This window comes from Rhipicephalus microplus, chromosome 8, assembly GCF_043290135.1.
Source record: "Rhipicephalus microplus isolate Deutch F79 chromosome 8, USDA_Rmic, whole genome shotgun sequence".
Classification (NCBI taxonomy): domain Eukaryota; kingdom Metazoa; phylum Arthropoda; class Arachnida; order Ixodida; family Ixodidae; genus Rhipicephalus; species Rhipicephalus microplus.
In genome coordinates this window covers 29596180-29612648 of record NC_134707.1, presented here as the reverse complement: position 1 = coordinate 29612648, position 16469 = coordinate 29596180, and the positions used below count along the sequence as shown (strand labels likewise).

The window sequence follows — 16469 nt, the reverse complement described above, 5'->3', positions numbered from 1 at the left end:
TTCAAAGGCAAGAGGGATGTGTTACCCGGACCTGGCTCAATCCACAGTGGTACACCCCTCGCCCTGGGGATTTCTCGGGGTTAACGCGAGCGCCTCGCAGTTGTGCTACGGCACGGTGAGGCTTGTCATGCTCGGGGGGGTTGCTTGAGCTACATGGCGGCTATTGGGTACCCTGGACCTTCGGCAAGTCCAGAGCCGCCGTAGCTCGTGGCCCCTACTTTTGCAAAAAAAAAAATGCTTTTTTCACGAAAAAAAATAAAAGCATCATTTTATTTGATACCACATTTTTTTTTTTCAGGCGTGTAAGCCACAACTGCGGAGTACCAATCCGTATTTCACTTTTAGTGTGCGGCATTGCAGGCATTTCAGGGTTGATACCTATGGATATGAATGATATTCTGGTGTTCAGGCACTTTCCGCTCTGTATTTCGAACCATCAACCTTTTGGTTATGAGCTGAACACCATATGCACCGGGCTACTGCCTCGACACAGAATACACAAATTAGAACTTGCTCTGCACAATGTTTTGCAGGTCAAATATAAAAACAAACAACGCATTTAGGTGTATTGGCGCCATTCACTGCATCGCCTTGTTTTTTTTTTTTCACCCTACTGGCACCGGGATTTGAACCAGTGACCTTTCCGTTTAGATGTTACCACCTTACCGACTCGGCTATTCTGCCACGGCATGATAAGACGGTGTAAAAGTTGTTGTGTACATTATGCAGGCCATTCTTCAATATTAAATGGCGAACTTCTGTGTCCGAGCCTTGGTGCACGATCTTTGATAAAAAACAGAAAGCCTAAATTGAACTTTTCGAGGTTGCATCGAATGCTGATAATTCACTTTTATTTCATTTTTCTGACAAAATGAACACCTTAAACTTAAGAGAGCTTCAATCTTTCGGTTTTTCGACGTTTTACTGCGATTCCCTTGATGACCAGGTGTGGGAAGTCCAGCAGGCCAGGGCCGTCGCTGAGGACCTCAAAAGATGTTCCTCGAACGATGTGTCGCTGGCAGCCTAGCCCCGGGCGCAGCAACAACCGTTGGGCAAATAAAGTTGGGCTTCTAGTGGACAAAATTCAGGTACAGTGCAATATGTGGGTGCCATAAACTTAGCTTACGAAGTCTCAATAAATTTAATCGAGACAATGTCGAGAATATAGGAAAATACATTGTGGAATTTCCTACGTCACGCGTGTAGATTACGGCGCGAAATTTTAAAAAGTCAAACTTCAGCCTTGATTTTCTACGCTAATAATGAACTTATAGCAGCGAAACTTATGACACCATAATTTTTAGAGTGCACCTTATAGAACAGCTCATTGTTTCTCTTTGGCGCCCTTTCAAAGACTGAGCACATAGAGTGTCCAAGAAGACACCGTTATAGAAAGTGGACTCGAGGAAGAGCTGAACCACGTCTATATGGCGTTTATTCATGAGTCGTTGGTTGTATAGTTCGAGACAAGGTCTATCATGTCATGGTGGAGGAAGTCTCTCGCATTGTAGCCGAAGATGAAGTCCAGGTGACCGAAATCCGGATCCGGCATTATCTTCCTCCTCACGAGGACTTTTTGAAGTCGCCCGGCAAGGTCTTGCACGTCTTGTGGATCGGCGAAGATGTCACCCTTTCCTTGGTAGATTGCAAAAGGCACTCTAATGTTCTCCAACGGATATGGTGGTGGATCGGCCTGTAAGGACGCGTATTTATTTTTATTTATTCATTTCAAGGTACACTACAGTCCCCTGGGAGGGGGGGGGGGAGGGGCATTGAGTAAGGAGGGCGATACCCAAGATACATGTACATATGCATATAGAATTATAAACAGAAAGCATTATAGTTAAATATATACAAGTGAAGATGACGTACGCATGCAAACAGGACGCAAAGGGTATGTTTATTCAGCACAAGAACAGAGTGGTTGCATGTTACAGCTGTGACAATCTTAGTTTTTATGTTTTAAAACATGAACTCGTTCTAATACCATGCGCGATGGAGATATAAGAGAAAATGATACATTTCATAGCCGCAGCAGAGGGGTGAATTTTGTGTGCGAAGAAAAAAAATAGGTTATGGGCGGGATAGCTGCCAGTCAGAACGAGCTGATGATGTTGATATAACACTGATGATGTTGATATATGAGTTTGAATGATGCAAGAGCCACGTTCGGCCACCGAGCACCATGTACAATTATGGTAGAATAGCAATCGTCCACGATTTGAGGTGATATGTATGAGAAATTAACTATGATAATGTTTTGCGGCTGTAAGGAGCCTGAAAATACGACGCCCGGAAGCGGCCTAAAACATATAAGGATTAAAATCGTGAGAGTGACGTCGTATTGGTGTAGCGGAGGTCTAATGTTCATTGCAGCAAAACTAGAGTAGGGACAGACAGACAGACAGACAAAGAACTTTATTCAGGTCCTGAGGAACTGCGTTGTAACGGCCCCGTTTAGGGGGAATCCGTAGCAGTCGCGGGCCGCTCCCACGTAGGGACCGGAAGACCGTGGCCCTCCGCCCTCTCGCAGGCCCTCTGGACAGCCCGAAGTTGAACCAAGAGGTTAAGGGCGCCGCTGTTAAGGGCTTCCTCCCAGTCCTCTTCTTTGTTGAACTCTGCGTCACGTAACGCAGGACATTGCCAGAGCATATGAGGTAATGAGCAATACGCCTCTCCGCAGTCCGGACAATGCGGCTCGATGTTGGGCGAAAAATGACTGAACCTGCCTCGCGAAGGGAAAGACCCCGTTTGGAGCATCCTGTAGGCCGATGATTGCGGTCGCGTAAGTTTAGGATGAGGAAGTGGAAAAGCCCTCCGAGATAGATGATAATGAGTCATGATCTCGTGGAAAGTGAGTAGCGAGTCCCTGTATCTTCCGGCGTCCCCGCCTGCGAATCCGACGGGACCGCCGCGGTGAGCGATACCTCGCGCACGGTCATGGGCAAACTCATTGGCGTTGGGGACATCAGGATGTACGTTGGCCCCCATGTGGGCCGGGAACCATGTTATGGTGTGAAACCCGGCAGCCCCCTCACAACCGAGGATGGCCGCTGCCTCACGCGAGATCGAGCCCGAGGCGAAAGCCCTAGCTGCGGAACGCGAATCTGTAAAGACATTAGGACGCGATGGATCCTTCATTGCTATGGCGATGGCGATTTGCTCAGCCACCATTGCCGAAACCTTTCTAACCGAGGCAGAGCATAGGAGTGTGCCACTATGATCGACCGCGACCACTGCGAAGCGATCCGAATGCCCGTACTGGGCTGCATCGACAAAGGTCGCGAGATGCGGTCTGTTTGCAACTGATTTTAATAAGGAACGGGCCCGAGCTATGCGGCGCCCTACATTGTATTGTGGGTGGACATTTCTTGGAAGTGGAGCTACCGAAAACGTGCCTCTGATCGAGGGTGGTAGTGTTACATTACGCTGGTTAGTCTCCGTAGGACCGCAGCCTATGGATTCCAGGATGCGCCTACCAGCCCTCGAGGACGATAGTCGCACGACCTGAGCCATCTGCTGGGCCTCGATCACCTCCGAGAGGGAGTTATGCATGCCCAATTGTAGGAGCTTCTCGGTGCTAGTGTGGATAGGCAAGCCTAGAACTCGCCTTATGCTGTTGCGCATTAGTGTATCAATTCTTGCCTCTTCTCTTTTGGACCAGCGCAACGCCGAAGCGACATAATTAATGTGGCTCATGAGAAATGCATGATACAGCCGAAGGAGATTGCTCTCGCTCAGCCCACCCCTGCGGTTCGAGACCCTGAGTATGAGCCTAAGCATGTTCTCCGTCTTGGAGCTGATGCGGGCTATAGTTCGTGAGTTGCCCCCCTTGGACTCTAGCAGGAGTCCGAGGACCCTGATGGAGTCCACCCTGGGTATTTTCTGCCCATCCCGTGTGTATAAAGCTATGGGAATCTGTTTTAAAGGAGTGAGGTTCCTCAGTCCTTGTCGGGTGGGTCTGTATAGTAGTAACTCAGACTTTGCCGATGACAGGCTCAGGCCCGAACCGACTAGAAAGTTCTCCGTGATGTCTAATGCCTCTTGAAGCGCCTGCTCTACTTCGGCGTCGGACCCTCCCATGCACCACACGGTGATATCGTCCGCGTAGAGAGCATGGTTAACCCCGCGCACCGTAGCGAGTCGCTCCGAGAGGCCCTTCATGGCAATATTGAAGAGTAGAGGAGAGATAACTGCCCCCTGTGGGGTGGCTCTCGCTCCCAAGGTAAATTCCGTAGATTGGATTTGACCGATCCTAATGGTAGCCCTGCGATCCCTGAGAAAAGACTTAACGTATGCGTGGAACCGTTGTCCTAGACCCATAACCGAAATTGCCTCAAGCACAAACTTGTGCGAGATATTATCAAAAGCTTTGGCTAGGTCTAGAGCTAGGATGCCTCTAGTATCCCTGGTGTTGTTGTCAATGATTTGTCTTTTGATAAGGAGCATCACGTCCTGTGTGGATAGTGCAGGTCTGAATCCTACCATATTGTGTGGAAATAGCTCTCTGCTTTCTATGTACTCGGATACCCGATGGTGAATCGCATGTTCGGCCACCTTGCCTACGCAGGACATAAGCGAGATGGGTCGCATGTTCTCCAAAGCCAGAGGTTTGCCTGGCTTTGGGATGAGCGCTACCGAAGCTGTCTTCCAGGATTCGGGGACGTGCCCCGTCTCCCAGATTTTGTTGACTTCCTCGGTAAGCTTCTCGATGGATTTGCCATCCAAGTTACGTAAGAGCTTATTTGAGATTCCATCCGGACCCGGTGCAGAGCGCCCGTTGAGCTCGTGGATGACCTTCCAGATTTCTGGTTCAGTGAAAGTGCGTCCAGCTCCGCCACCATTCCACCCCTGTAATGCGGATAGTCCGCATCGCCAGAAGGGCCCAGCGGAAGATAGCTGTCCGCTAACCTCTTCAGGAGGGCCTTTTCGGACACTCCCTTCGCTTTTTGGTTGTGAACGATTCTGTCAATAGCCAATCGCTGATTTCCCTTCGACTGTGACTCATCAAGTAATTGTTTGAGGAGGTTCCATTTGGCCCCCACTCTCATCTGTCCGTCAACCGAAGAACATACTTCATTCCACTGCTGTTTGAAGAGTTCAATAGAGTAGGCTTCAATCTCGCGATTGAGTTGCGCAATTTTCTTTCGAAGTCTGCGATTGAGCCTTTGCGTCCTCCACCGGGACAGGATGGAATTCTTAGCCTCTAAGAGATGCGCGAGGCGTGCATCCATTCGATCAACCCTCAGGTTCGTTTTGACAACCTTGGTCGCAGCATTAGCATCCTGCTTGAGCTTTGCAAAGGGGCTGTCTAAGCTGTCGTATTCATCCTGGTCCTCCTTCCGCTATTTACGAAAGGCATCCCAGTCCGTTACTTTAAATTCCCTGGGGGGAGCTGCATTGACTGCTAGGGTAATAGCCACTATGAAGTGGTCGCTACCTAGATTCTCTTGCAAATTTTGCCACCTTGTTCCGGCGACGTTCTTGACGAACGCCAAGTCTGGAGTTGTGTCTCGGACCACCGATGTGCCAATTCTTGTCGGGTATTGCGGGTCCGTAATCAATTCAAGAGAACAGCTATATACGGCCTTTAGGAGGTTGTTGCCTTTGGGGGACTGCCTGGCGTATCCCCAAGCGTCGTGCGGAGCATTAAAGTCTCCTGCTACCACGATGGGGGCTCCCCTGGCCAGAGCCACCGCTTTTGCCATGATGGAAGTGAACCCCTGCCGCTTGTCCGACGGTGAGCTGTACACATTCAGGAGGAATACGCTGTTCTTGAGCCAGCTGTTGGGGATTATTTCGAGGATAATGACCTCAGCCTTGCTGTTGCCAAGCTGTAGTTTGTGTTCATGAAGGGAGCACTTTTTTGCGACGAAGGTTGCCAAACCGCGCTTCCCTTGCTCGCGCACCGAGACGACTCGATAGCCCGGGAAAGTTAGCGCATCACCGAGAGTTTCCTGTAACATAATTACGTGCGGTTTGACCGCCTGAGAAGCAATAAAGTGCAGCAGTGGAGCCCTGCGCCTTTTGAAACTGGCACAGTTCCACTGCCACACGACCAGTTCATTAGTGTTGTCCGCCAGAATTACTGTTCTGAGACGGCCAATCTCCTGTCGGGTTGGCTGTTACCGCGCCTGCAGGCGACTGTGCCCTGTTCGGGCCTTTCGGAGGCGAGCTACCCGTAGCTAGCACTGCCTGTGTACCTTCAAGAGACGACACCCTTTTCAGTAGGGTAGTCATGCTATCAGCCAGTTGTTTAATCGATTGCTGCATGCTTTCTAGAGCCTTGCTGTTGGATTCTGTCTCCATAGCATCCCACTCCCCTTGGGGGGGTGAAGCCCTACGTTTTCCCGAGCGCGCCTGCACGTCCCCTGGTGGGGGAATCTGTTGTCTCTCACCCTGCGAGGAGTAATGTTTGCGGAACGACTCAAGGTCAGCCCTCAGCTGTTGAATCTCTGCCTTAAGGCAAGCATTCTCTTGGATCAACTTAGCTACCCTGGGGTCTTCCCTATGCTCTGGCAATGGTACCTGCGTTACCTCTGGTGGCGGCGCCGCTGGCTTCGGCTTGGCTCGATCCGCCCAGGTAGGTACTTCCTGGATTCGTACCCGGGAGCAAGAGTGCCCTTTGGTGCGAGCGCGGCCCCTGGAGTGGTCGCGCCGGCGGCCAGCCGGCGTGACGGAACGCCCCTGCCTGGGAGCACTTGCCACGCTGGAATCCCTTGACCGATCCGCTTCGGCCAGCTGTTGCTGAGACTTTTTGACGCGCTTTCGGCGCCGTCGTCTTCTCCGTCGCACGACGTAAGGAACTTGAAAGCGTTCTTTGCACGTTCTGTCCGCCGTCGGATGTGGGCCTCCGCAAAGGGCACATTTTGGCGAGCACTGGTGATCGTCGGGTGGAGACACAAGCCCACAGCCCCTGCACACCCTCTTGTTGGGGTTGGGGCAAACATCGGCCCTGTGACCAAGACCTCCACACGCGTAGCACACGTCAGTTTGGCGCTTGTAGAGCGTGCAGCGCAGCATGCTGACGCCGCATATGACATAGTTTGGTGCCTTCATGCCGTCGAAAAGCACTACCACAGTGGTGGTGTTCTTGATCCTTTTGGCTTCTAGGGCCTTCGGATTTCACTGGTTGACGATCATCGTTTGGAGCTGGGCCTCGCTGATGTCAGTGTCCACTCCTCGTATGACTCCTTTACAGGTGTTATCGGGGGCCGCGACATATGCCGCCACATGGTACATTCCTTCGCTTATCCGAATCTGTTGGATCGCGGCGTAGGCGTTTGCGTTCTTCTGCTCCGGTGTGGAAACTACGAGAATGTTCTGGGCGATGTTTGGGCAAACGATGTCCCCTTCCGTCTCTGCCGGGGCAAGAGCAGCCGCCATGGCAATAGCCTGTGCGAGCCCAATTTGGCTTACTTTTCTGACGTCAAGTCCGTCCCTCGACCTGACGATAATTCGTATGTGGTCCCTCGGCAGCCGGGGGAGCCTCGATGCAGCTGCGAGGCGCTTCATTGCACCTTGCGGGGCTGCCGTGCGGCGGCCTCCCTTCGAGCCCACATGTGATGCGTTGCCCGCGGAAACTGGCGTTTCTACACGAGCTTTTTTGTTCCTGCCCAGCGCTGTCGTCCAACCCGGGCGATTGACTTCTTCGTGAGAGATTTCCTCTCCTTCCACCATCTCTACTTCGGGCATGTTGCCCCTTTTCTCCCGCCCCTCGCCGTCGACGCTAGGCTGAGCCCGGTAGGGTTAGCCAAGCCGCGGCGCGTTCTACAAGAAAAGTTCAAATAATTCGGCAAAAGAACCACTCACCGAAAAAAGTCTGGTATCGACGTGATCCTCAGAAGAAACTGCGTCGAATGAAACGCAGCTCGAGCACAGGCACCACAAAAATCCTAACGAAAACATTAACAGAAACGGGAGCCGATCTTCTCGCGTCCGCACTGGTCGGCGCCCCCTGCGTCTCCTCTAGAGTAGGGAGATACGCGACTAGCACGAATGCCTCGTCAATGCATGCCCTAACAATGACATGACCTAATGTTGAACCTATGAGGCAGCCCGAGAGGTGACCTAAACTGTTGCCTAAAAGGATTACTTTTTGCAGATAGACGTAAGCAAGCTTTGAGATTGTTAATTAAAAGCAAACTCTTCTAAACTCTTGTTCCCTAGAACTTTTCATCGGTAGCGGTGGACATTTCTGACAAGCTGTCTTGGTGTGTGCGACAGCTAGGAGTGGGCGTTTTTGCACATGGATGTGTGGCTCTGTCCAAGAAAGTTTGCGTATTTTAAGTCGACCGGCAGATTTTTAACTCTTTTGTTGCGACGACAGTCGGGAAAAGGTCAACGAAAAACCACTGGACTGTCTTTAGTTGTCCTAATAACTACATAAAAAGCAAACTGCTCTTCACGTAGCATGAAACCGGCAATTCTATCCCGTGGGTTTCTTCAACGTGACCTAAATGACTTGCTTGTTGGTACATATGTTGAAATGATAGTTAGCACCCGTTTTTTTTGTCTTATTTTCCACTCCCATCTGTTTTTTGCGCAACTACGACACGGCACGCTTGTGCCTCGCGGGTATTTGTGTTTGGCAATACTGGCATGCTTTGGACGCAAATAACACAAAGTAAAGAAACACTCAACGACAAGCACAAGTGGCACTTCCAAATATTATAGTCGGGCATGTCTGTATGTTGTTACTTAAGTCTGGATTTGCGCCCGATACTTTAGTTGGAAGTGCCGCTTGTGCTTTTCGTTGAGTGTTTCTTTACTTTGTGTTTGTGTTATTTGCGGCCAAAGCATGTCAGTAGGCAAGTACCAACTAGGCCGACAATCAGTATTATTTGGCAATAAAATTGACTGGCGATAAGCCGCTACCTCTTTATTATGAACCCAGTTATTACGAGTATTTATTAAATGTTACACTTAGCTAATAAATAACACCAGTTTCTGAGAAGCAACTGAATATATGGCGGACGGCTGGCTAACGGCTACATATGAAAAATATGAATTAATGAACTGAGCACGTACCTGCCCATATAGTTCTTTATTCTTCGTCTCACCGTAGTCGAATCTCACAAGATTTTTCGCACGGAACACCTGTAACAAAATTGCCGCTCAAGCACTTCGTACAGATGGTAGACTAGCGAAACTGAATTGAGCGACGCTGGTGTTCATCAGTGGGTTACTTACTCTGTTTATTATTTTTCACGATCACTGGTTACGTTTGTCCGAAACCAGAACTCTTTAATCGTTTCGCTTTTATAGTTTTGTGTTAAAAAAGTGTAATTTTTCTTTGAACTCATATCTCAAATTTTTCTTCGAAAAAGCATTGGCAAAGATAATGGAAGCGCATATCAAGTCGGATTAGCATAACTAGAATTATTGTCCTATGGCCTATCAGTAGACGTCCTTCCCGATACGCGAAAAAAAAAATATAGAGAAAGTATCCAGTGTAATATGACAAGTATATCAACGTATAAACTTCGGTATTTTTAGCGTCTGAAGAGCCGCGCAATAAATAACGTCTTTTTTTCGTCCCTGTGTACAAGCAACGAACCCGTCGACCTCACTGGGCAATATTTTCTAAACACAAGACGCGAAAAATGCGAGACGACAGTTGCAAATAGCCACAGTTTCGCCGCAACACCGAATCAACGAGTGCGGCAGCAAGAAACTGAAATGTCACATGAAGAACGGCATGCAGCTCGACAGTTGCAGTACGCCACTGAAACACAGAGAACGTTTGAAAATAACGCAGAGGTGTAGGCAGGAGAAGCGTGAACAACGTTCGGCCAAATTTGTTATGCCTTTCGGTTAGGGGGCCTACATACTTGGGGTTAGAGCAGCGCGCTGCAAGCGTCGACAGTACAGAAACTGACGCTCTTAGATATTGTAAATGTTCCTGAACCGGTGCATGACTGCTTTGCCTTTTGCGAATTCCACGAGGAAAGCCAGCGTCATTAAATCCTAAAATATTCGATGTAAGGTAACGCCAGAAGAACAGTCAACTGAAAGTACCGTTCTTTGATCTATTAATCTGCCAAGCAGTGATCAATGAAGGAACAATAAGCTCAATAAATTCTCGCATATCTTCCTATATTCGGTGCCTGGCTCTCTCGAACTACATTTCTACCTACAGTTTATTACGTAGGTCCTAGCAAATAATCTGCGACGTGTTTGCGAGTGGGTTGCGGGAACTGCAGGTACGTATCGTTCTTTCCTTGCGTATTCCTGCGTAAGCGTCTCCTGGGGCGGATAGTGGTGTCCTAGGTATTGAGACAAGTTTATTTGCCATAGAAAAAGCAATCGAGTTTCTTTCTACTGACCTACCTTGTCATCTCAGGCATACTAGTAATTAAGCACAAAAGACCGACTCACTTACCTGGGCATAGTGAAGCACGTTTTGGCTGGAGGAGCCCACAGGTAAGTTTGTCACATAGACAGGCACCCTCGTCTGCGTGGGTGAAAAGAACTGTATATTAATTTATTAACCTGCCTCAGAGCCTTTCCTGCTCTGGTAGGTGGCCTGTAAGGAAGCTCTGATAAGAACGGTGCTTCAATTTAAGTATGGAATTCAGGGTGCGAGAAGCACGGCGCGATTAGAAAAAATCGCACTGGGTATAGACTACCGATTAAGTTTGACTATCCAAAATTCTCTAACAAATATTATTATGTTTGTTTTATTGGTGCAAGGGCCACGTTGCAAAATTGTAATAATTGTCGGTGTATGGCGATGGTATGTAGGAGTGTGGGTTATGATAATGTTACGAGGCTGTATAGTGGTCTCAAATTCCGTACCATGGGTGGGTTAATGTCACAGATACTAAAATCGTGAAAGGGACGTGACGCCTGGATTGAGAATGAATGATAAGTGAATGTAGTAATAAAAGCATAGAAGAATAACAGTACATCTGCCTTAATAACAAACCTTGGGTCCAAGGGCCGCCAGGCAGGTCTTTTTATTGCAGCTACCGCAGTAGGAACCTCCACTAGGAGGTTGTGCTACAGATTGCTTGGAAAGATAACATGATCTAACAAGTACGAATGACTAAATACATGTTTTTCTTAGTACATATAGTGTCTCACTCTTTTCTCATAAGTGCCACTGTTTGGGCTAGTCGGTATGACATGATTATCGTTGTAGCACGAGATGAGGACGACGACAAAGGGTGTTCTGCTTGTCTTTTTTTCGTCGTTCGGATCTCGCTCTAACAATCGGCATGTCCTTTACAGTTTTTTTCTGAAACTTGCGTTGCCGCTAGCGATAACACTCGAATATTCGACGGTACATGTATAAAATTTCGAGGCGTTTTGCCACCTGACAGTTTTATTGATTACCAACGGACTCCAGAAATTTTCTCGACCTGGGATCCCTTCATATTCATAATCATCATCATCATCATTGTCATCATCATCATCAAGCCTGACTACGTCCACTGCAGGACAAAGGCCTTTCCCATGTTCCACTAGTCAATTAGGCCTTGTGCTTGTTGCTGCCATTTTGTACCAGCTCTCTTCTTAATCTCATCCGCCCACCTAAATTTATGTCTCCCCCTAACCCACTTGCCTTCTCCGAGAATCCAGTTAGTTACCCTTAGTGACCAGCGGTTACCCTGCCTACACGCTACATGCCCGGCCAATGTCCATTTCTTCTTCTTGATTTCAACTGACATCCTTAACTCCAGTTTGTTAAGGCTACACCTACCATTTTTTCTTTCCATTGCTCACTGCGTCGTCCTCAATTTAAGCTGAGCCCTCTTTGTAAGTCTCCAGGTTTCTGCTCCGTAGCTAAGAACCGGCAAGATACAGCTGTTATATACCTTTTTCTTGAGGGATAGTGGCAATCTACCTGTCATATTTTGAGGGTGCTTGACAAATGTGCTCCACCCAATTTTTATTCTTCTAGTTACTTCAATCTCGTGGTTCGGCTCAATGATTATTACCTGTTCTAAGTAGAAATAGGTAATAGCGTACAAGAAGTTGCAAGGGACTATCTCGAAGCGCTGTTCTCTTTCAAGGTTGTTGTACATTACTTTCATTGTATGCAGATTAATATTCAGACCTACCTTTTTTTTTTTTTTTGCTCTCTTTGTCTAACGCTGTTATCTTTAGTTGAAACTCATCCCCTGGGTTGCTCAGGAATGCAATGTCATCAGCGAAGCGCAGGTTACTAAGGTACTCTCTATTAACTCTGATGCCTAACTGTTCCCATTTCAGGCCTCTGAAACCTCCCGTAAGCACGCGGTAAATTGCATTGGGGAGATTGTATCCCCTTGCTTTACACCCTTCTTCGTTGGTATTCTGTTGCTTTCTTTAAGGAGTACTATGGTAGCAGTTGATCCCCTGTAAATTTCTTTCAGGATGTTTATATATACTTCATCGACGCCCTGACTCCACAGTGTCTGCATGATTGCTGATATGCTGATATTTCGGCTGAATCAAACGTCTTCTCGTAATCAATGAAGGCTATGTATAGTGGTTGGCTGTGTTCTTAGCATTTCTCTATTACCTAATTGATAGTATGAATGTGGTCGATTGTTTAGTAGCCTGTTTGAAATTCTGCTTGTGCCTTTTTTGATTGAATTCTATTGTTTTCTTAACTCTGTTAGCAATTACCCTTGTAAAGAGCTTCTATACGGCAAAGAGCAAGCTGGTTGTCAATGGCTTGAAGAATTACAGGCCATCTCCTTTCTTATCTATTAGGATGACGTTAGCATTCCTCCAAGATTCTGGTACTCTTTTCGTCAGGAGACACTTCGCAAACAGGGTTGCTAGTTTTTTAGAAAAATCTGTCCTCCGTGTTTCAGCAGATCTGATGTTACCTGGTCCTCACCAGCAGCTTTGCCTCTTTGCATTCCCTCCAAGGCTTCTTTGTCTTCTTCTCTATCATCACTGATGGGGTGCCATCTGAGTTACTTAACGTGTACCTAAATTCATTCATCGCACATTCATCGAAATGATACCATCGCAGCTAGATCGGCAGCCGATCACCTCAACCACCAGTTTCATTGTAGTGACCATGATGCTGATGATGTGTGGGTTTTTATAACGCAAGCTGTTGGCCAAAGAGCGCCATGAACAATGTTAAAGGAAGAGCAGTGGTCTGTCTTTAAAGCGATATGAACAAGATGTGAACAATGGTGATGTTACATGGCTTTAAAGGGGCCCAAAATTCCACGCCCTAAGGAGGGTTAAAATTCAAGAGTAATAAAATGATGGTGGTGACGTGAAAGGTGTAAAGGTAAAGCAAACAACAATGTTGGTGTTGAGAGCCGCCGCAGCCACGACCTCCACAGAGGTCGAGCTACGAATCACCATGAAATATATGGCGGAAAGTATGGACATCTTTTAAAAAAACATTAACAGTGATGGGGAATAGATGTGGGGAATAAATGTGAATGATGGGGCATAGATGTGGAGAGTGTGCATGTACTATCTGTAGCCTTGTGAGTGTTACTTGTGTCACACCGCGTCATACGTCAACGTATTGATTGAGCGTGCTGATGGTACACGATAATTGAAATACGCTCGCATATCTTAAACAGGGACTTACGAAAACAAAGACAAGGATGGGCTTGTCCTTGTCTACTCCCCGTTTCCCTGTCTACTACTCTTTGTTAAATTACGGTTTCGTACTTCAAATGGGAGCCATTATTGCAGCCACCAGCACCGGTTGTGAAAGCACTATCTGCATTTGCGTCTATAGTGGCCGCATTGCGCCATTCTGACGTTCTTCGATGGTTGTGTTAACAAAATCAATTTCCGAGCCTCGAACGTTTTCATTCCTCTCATTGAGGGTGAAATTAAGGTTCCCAACCCTTACGCTGTTGTGTTGTTTCGGATCCTTTCCGTAGAGGATGGCCAGTGGTGCGTAGCAGATTTCACGTAGGAAGCTGTCGCAAACCGTAGCAAGCGCATTTTGTTGTATGGCATTCGTGACCAAGAAACCACCGTGCGTGACGAGGTCGTTGACTGCCTGCAAGGAAGCAATGCTTTTGGTTTTGTTTTTTCTAAGTACTGTGGATTCTAGACAACACACGAGAGGCGGTGAATCTAGGCTGTTTGCCCTTCTGTATCTGACTTTCAAGGCATAAGGAAAAGGCAGGTAAAAACGTGGTAGCACTTGGTTTACTAACCAACACGGGTGGATAGAGAATGGGAAGGAATGAGTGAAGAGAGGAAGAAAGAAGGAGAAGCAACTGATAGGGTGGTGCTTGTGGTGGCTAGAACAGGAGAAAGGCACCTATTTTCTGCAGCTCAGTCGGGAGCAAGGCACTCGCATACATAGCAGCATTTGCTCAGTATTTCCTCTTCTCGTCGTTGCTTTTGTCGCGCTTTTATACGTTCAAGGTGGAAGCATAGCACACTCTTCTTAAGTACAAGAGCGAAAATGTTTTGGTTTCGGCTGGCAATGTAGACAGTAGAGGTCGTGGTTTCTCAAATGCCACGGGTGACTTACGACGTGCGGCTAATGTTTATTACGCTGATCATTGGAGCGCGAAGAGTTTTCGGTCATCTACAGTTGACCTTGTGCATGATTTGGTTGCTCCGCACAATTAGGAATTATTGTAATGCCTTGAATATGGCTTATGTAAAAAGAACATTAATGAGTACGAACACTTTATTCGTGAAATCTTTCTTGTAAACCATCGCAGGCTAACAATATATGAGATTTGTGTGTTAAAACGAAAAAAAAAAGAAGTGATAGCGTTTACAATTAATGGTCCAACAAGAACGACAGCTAGAAATACATTGACGCCCGTACCTATACGAGTTCAGTCACCTATGAGCGCCAGTACGTGCAGAAGCGGCTACCACGGTATTACGTACGTGTCTTGTTAAAAGGTAGATGCGAGAGATGTCATTGAGGGTTCATCGTGAAAGAAGGTTGGACACGCAGACACGGCCATAGAATAACCAGTGACGCAGAGGGCACTCATGTTCCCTCTTTGCTTCTATCGTGTGCTGGTCTGCTTACCTGACCTTCTTTAGCGATGGAACCCCGCCAATAAGGGCAACGTTCTGTCGGCCTAAGTTGAAAATTCGTACCTTGACTTCCTCTGCAAACGGAATGAGCAACCTAAACGGCGAGGTGAAGTGAGTGATGTTTGCCACGGGAGCGTAGGCGACTAAAATGTTCACCTAGAAAACAAAATTGCATCCTAAGCAAAGCACTATCGAAGTTCCCGAATGAAAAGAAAATTGACTCGAAAGAGTGAATGCTTCCAACGTTTTAGGTGCGCATTTCGTCGCTAGTACTGTTAGTTATCTCTCCCAAGGAAAACTTTACATAGCGACATTTTTTTTCCTTGTTCTCTATTCCCCTAACGTCAAATGCAATACCAGCTACCATTTCGTCATAAGTACGACAAGCTAGAACGGGAACACTCGTTAGCAATTCGCAACTTTATGCACCGTGGCGCCGCTGAGTGGTGGCGGCCGCAAGTTTTGTTGAGATGATTGAAGTTTTGGACCAGCTTCAAACATCAGATGTTGCTGCTTGTTTGCCTTCGCGTTTCTGGCCATTTTTCAATGTTGTGAACGGCCTCGATTTCTCTGTGAGCCTCCGTGTTCACAGCCTATATGCACCGAGAGGAAAAGTAAGCCTCTCGTTCGAATTAGCTCCCAAAAAACCATGAGTGGTTAAGAGGGTTAAATTTAGCAGGCAAATAACGAAGGCCCACGAATGCATGCAGCACCCTTTTTGTGCATGAGTACAACAACTTCTAGGTTTGCAGTTTTCGCGCTTAGTTCATTTGCTCGACACAGTCGCTGTGCAAACGTACAATACCAAAACTAAATTAAAAAAAAGCGTTGAGTGGTACCCTGTCCTCGCACTTCTGTGAACGCGTCCATCTTTCCTATCTTCTCCTAACTTTCGTATGTGGCTGTCTGCGCCTCTTTCTCTTCTTGCTGCTCTCTCTATCTCAATACCTTTAATACCTCCCTATTTTCTTCAATCCCTCCTACCACCATTTCTTGCACAGAACTGTGGTGGTGCCCTCCATTGAGAGAGAGGCAGTAACAAAGCTGCGCTTATTTCTTCCTTTTCCCCTTTTACATCCGCAGCAATTTGTGTAGGGTCTTACTTGCTTATGACGCTTTGTGTTGTCATTTCTACCCACAACATGCTATCTTTTGTACTTCTAAAACACCGAAACATAGAATAGTAACGAGAACCTCACCTCTTGTTCTGTGGTTTTTCTAAATCAAGAAAGCACTCTAAAATGCACCCTAAAGCACCGTAAAGCGTGTGTTCTCCATGACAAGCTCTATTTCGAAAAAATGCAGTGTTTTAGAGAGTATGCCGCATTGCGGCTTACTGAGATTGTCAACTTAACAGAACATGCAATTAGATTCTGGTGAAAATGAAGAGATCGTTAACTAAGTAGGGCGATTCCAGCCACATTTCGTGATCGCAGTGGGATTCACGTTTTAAATTTCATTTTATATGTATGAGACCAGCA

The 16469-nt window shown here is 47.2% G+C and overlaps 1 protein-coding gene across 1 annotated transcript in view; it reads right to left on the bottom strand.

Annotated features, from left to right (window-relative positions):
• Positions 1-1406: 1406 nt before the first annotated feature.
• LOC119165285 (lipase member J) overlaps positions 1407-16469 on the bottom strand; it is a 34808-nt gene continuing 19745 nt past the window's right edge. The window contains exons 5-9 of the mRNA XM_037417466.2: positions 15052-15144; positions 13826-13978; positions 10385-10456; positions 9031-9099; positions 1407-1693 (exon numbers count right to left, since the gene is read on the bottom strand). Coding sequence (XP_037273363.2) covers positions 1439-1693; positions 9031-9099; positions 10385-10456; positions 13826-13978; positions 15052-15144 — 642 coding nt within the window. The 3' untranslated portion in view covers positions 1407-1438. The remainder of the gene's footprint in view (positions 1694-9030; positions 9100-10384; positions 10457-13825; positions 13979-15051; positions 15145-16469) is intronic.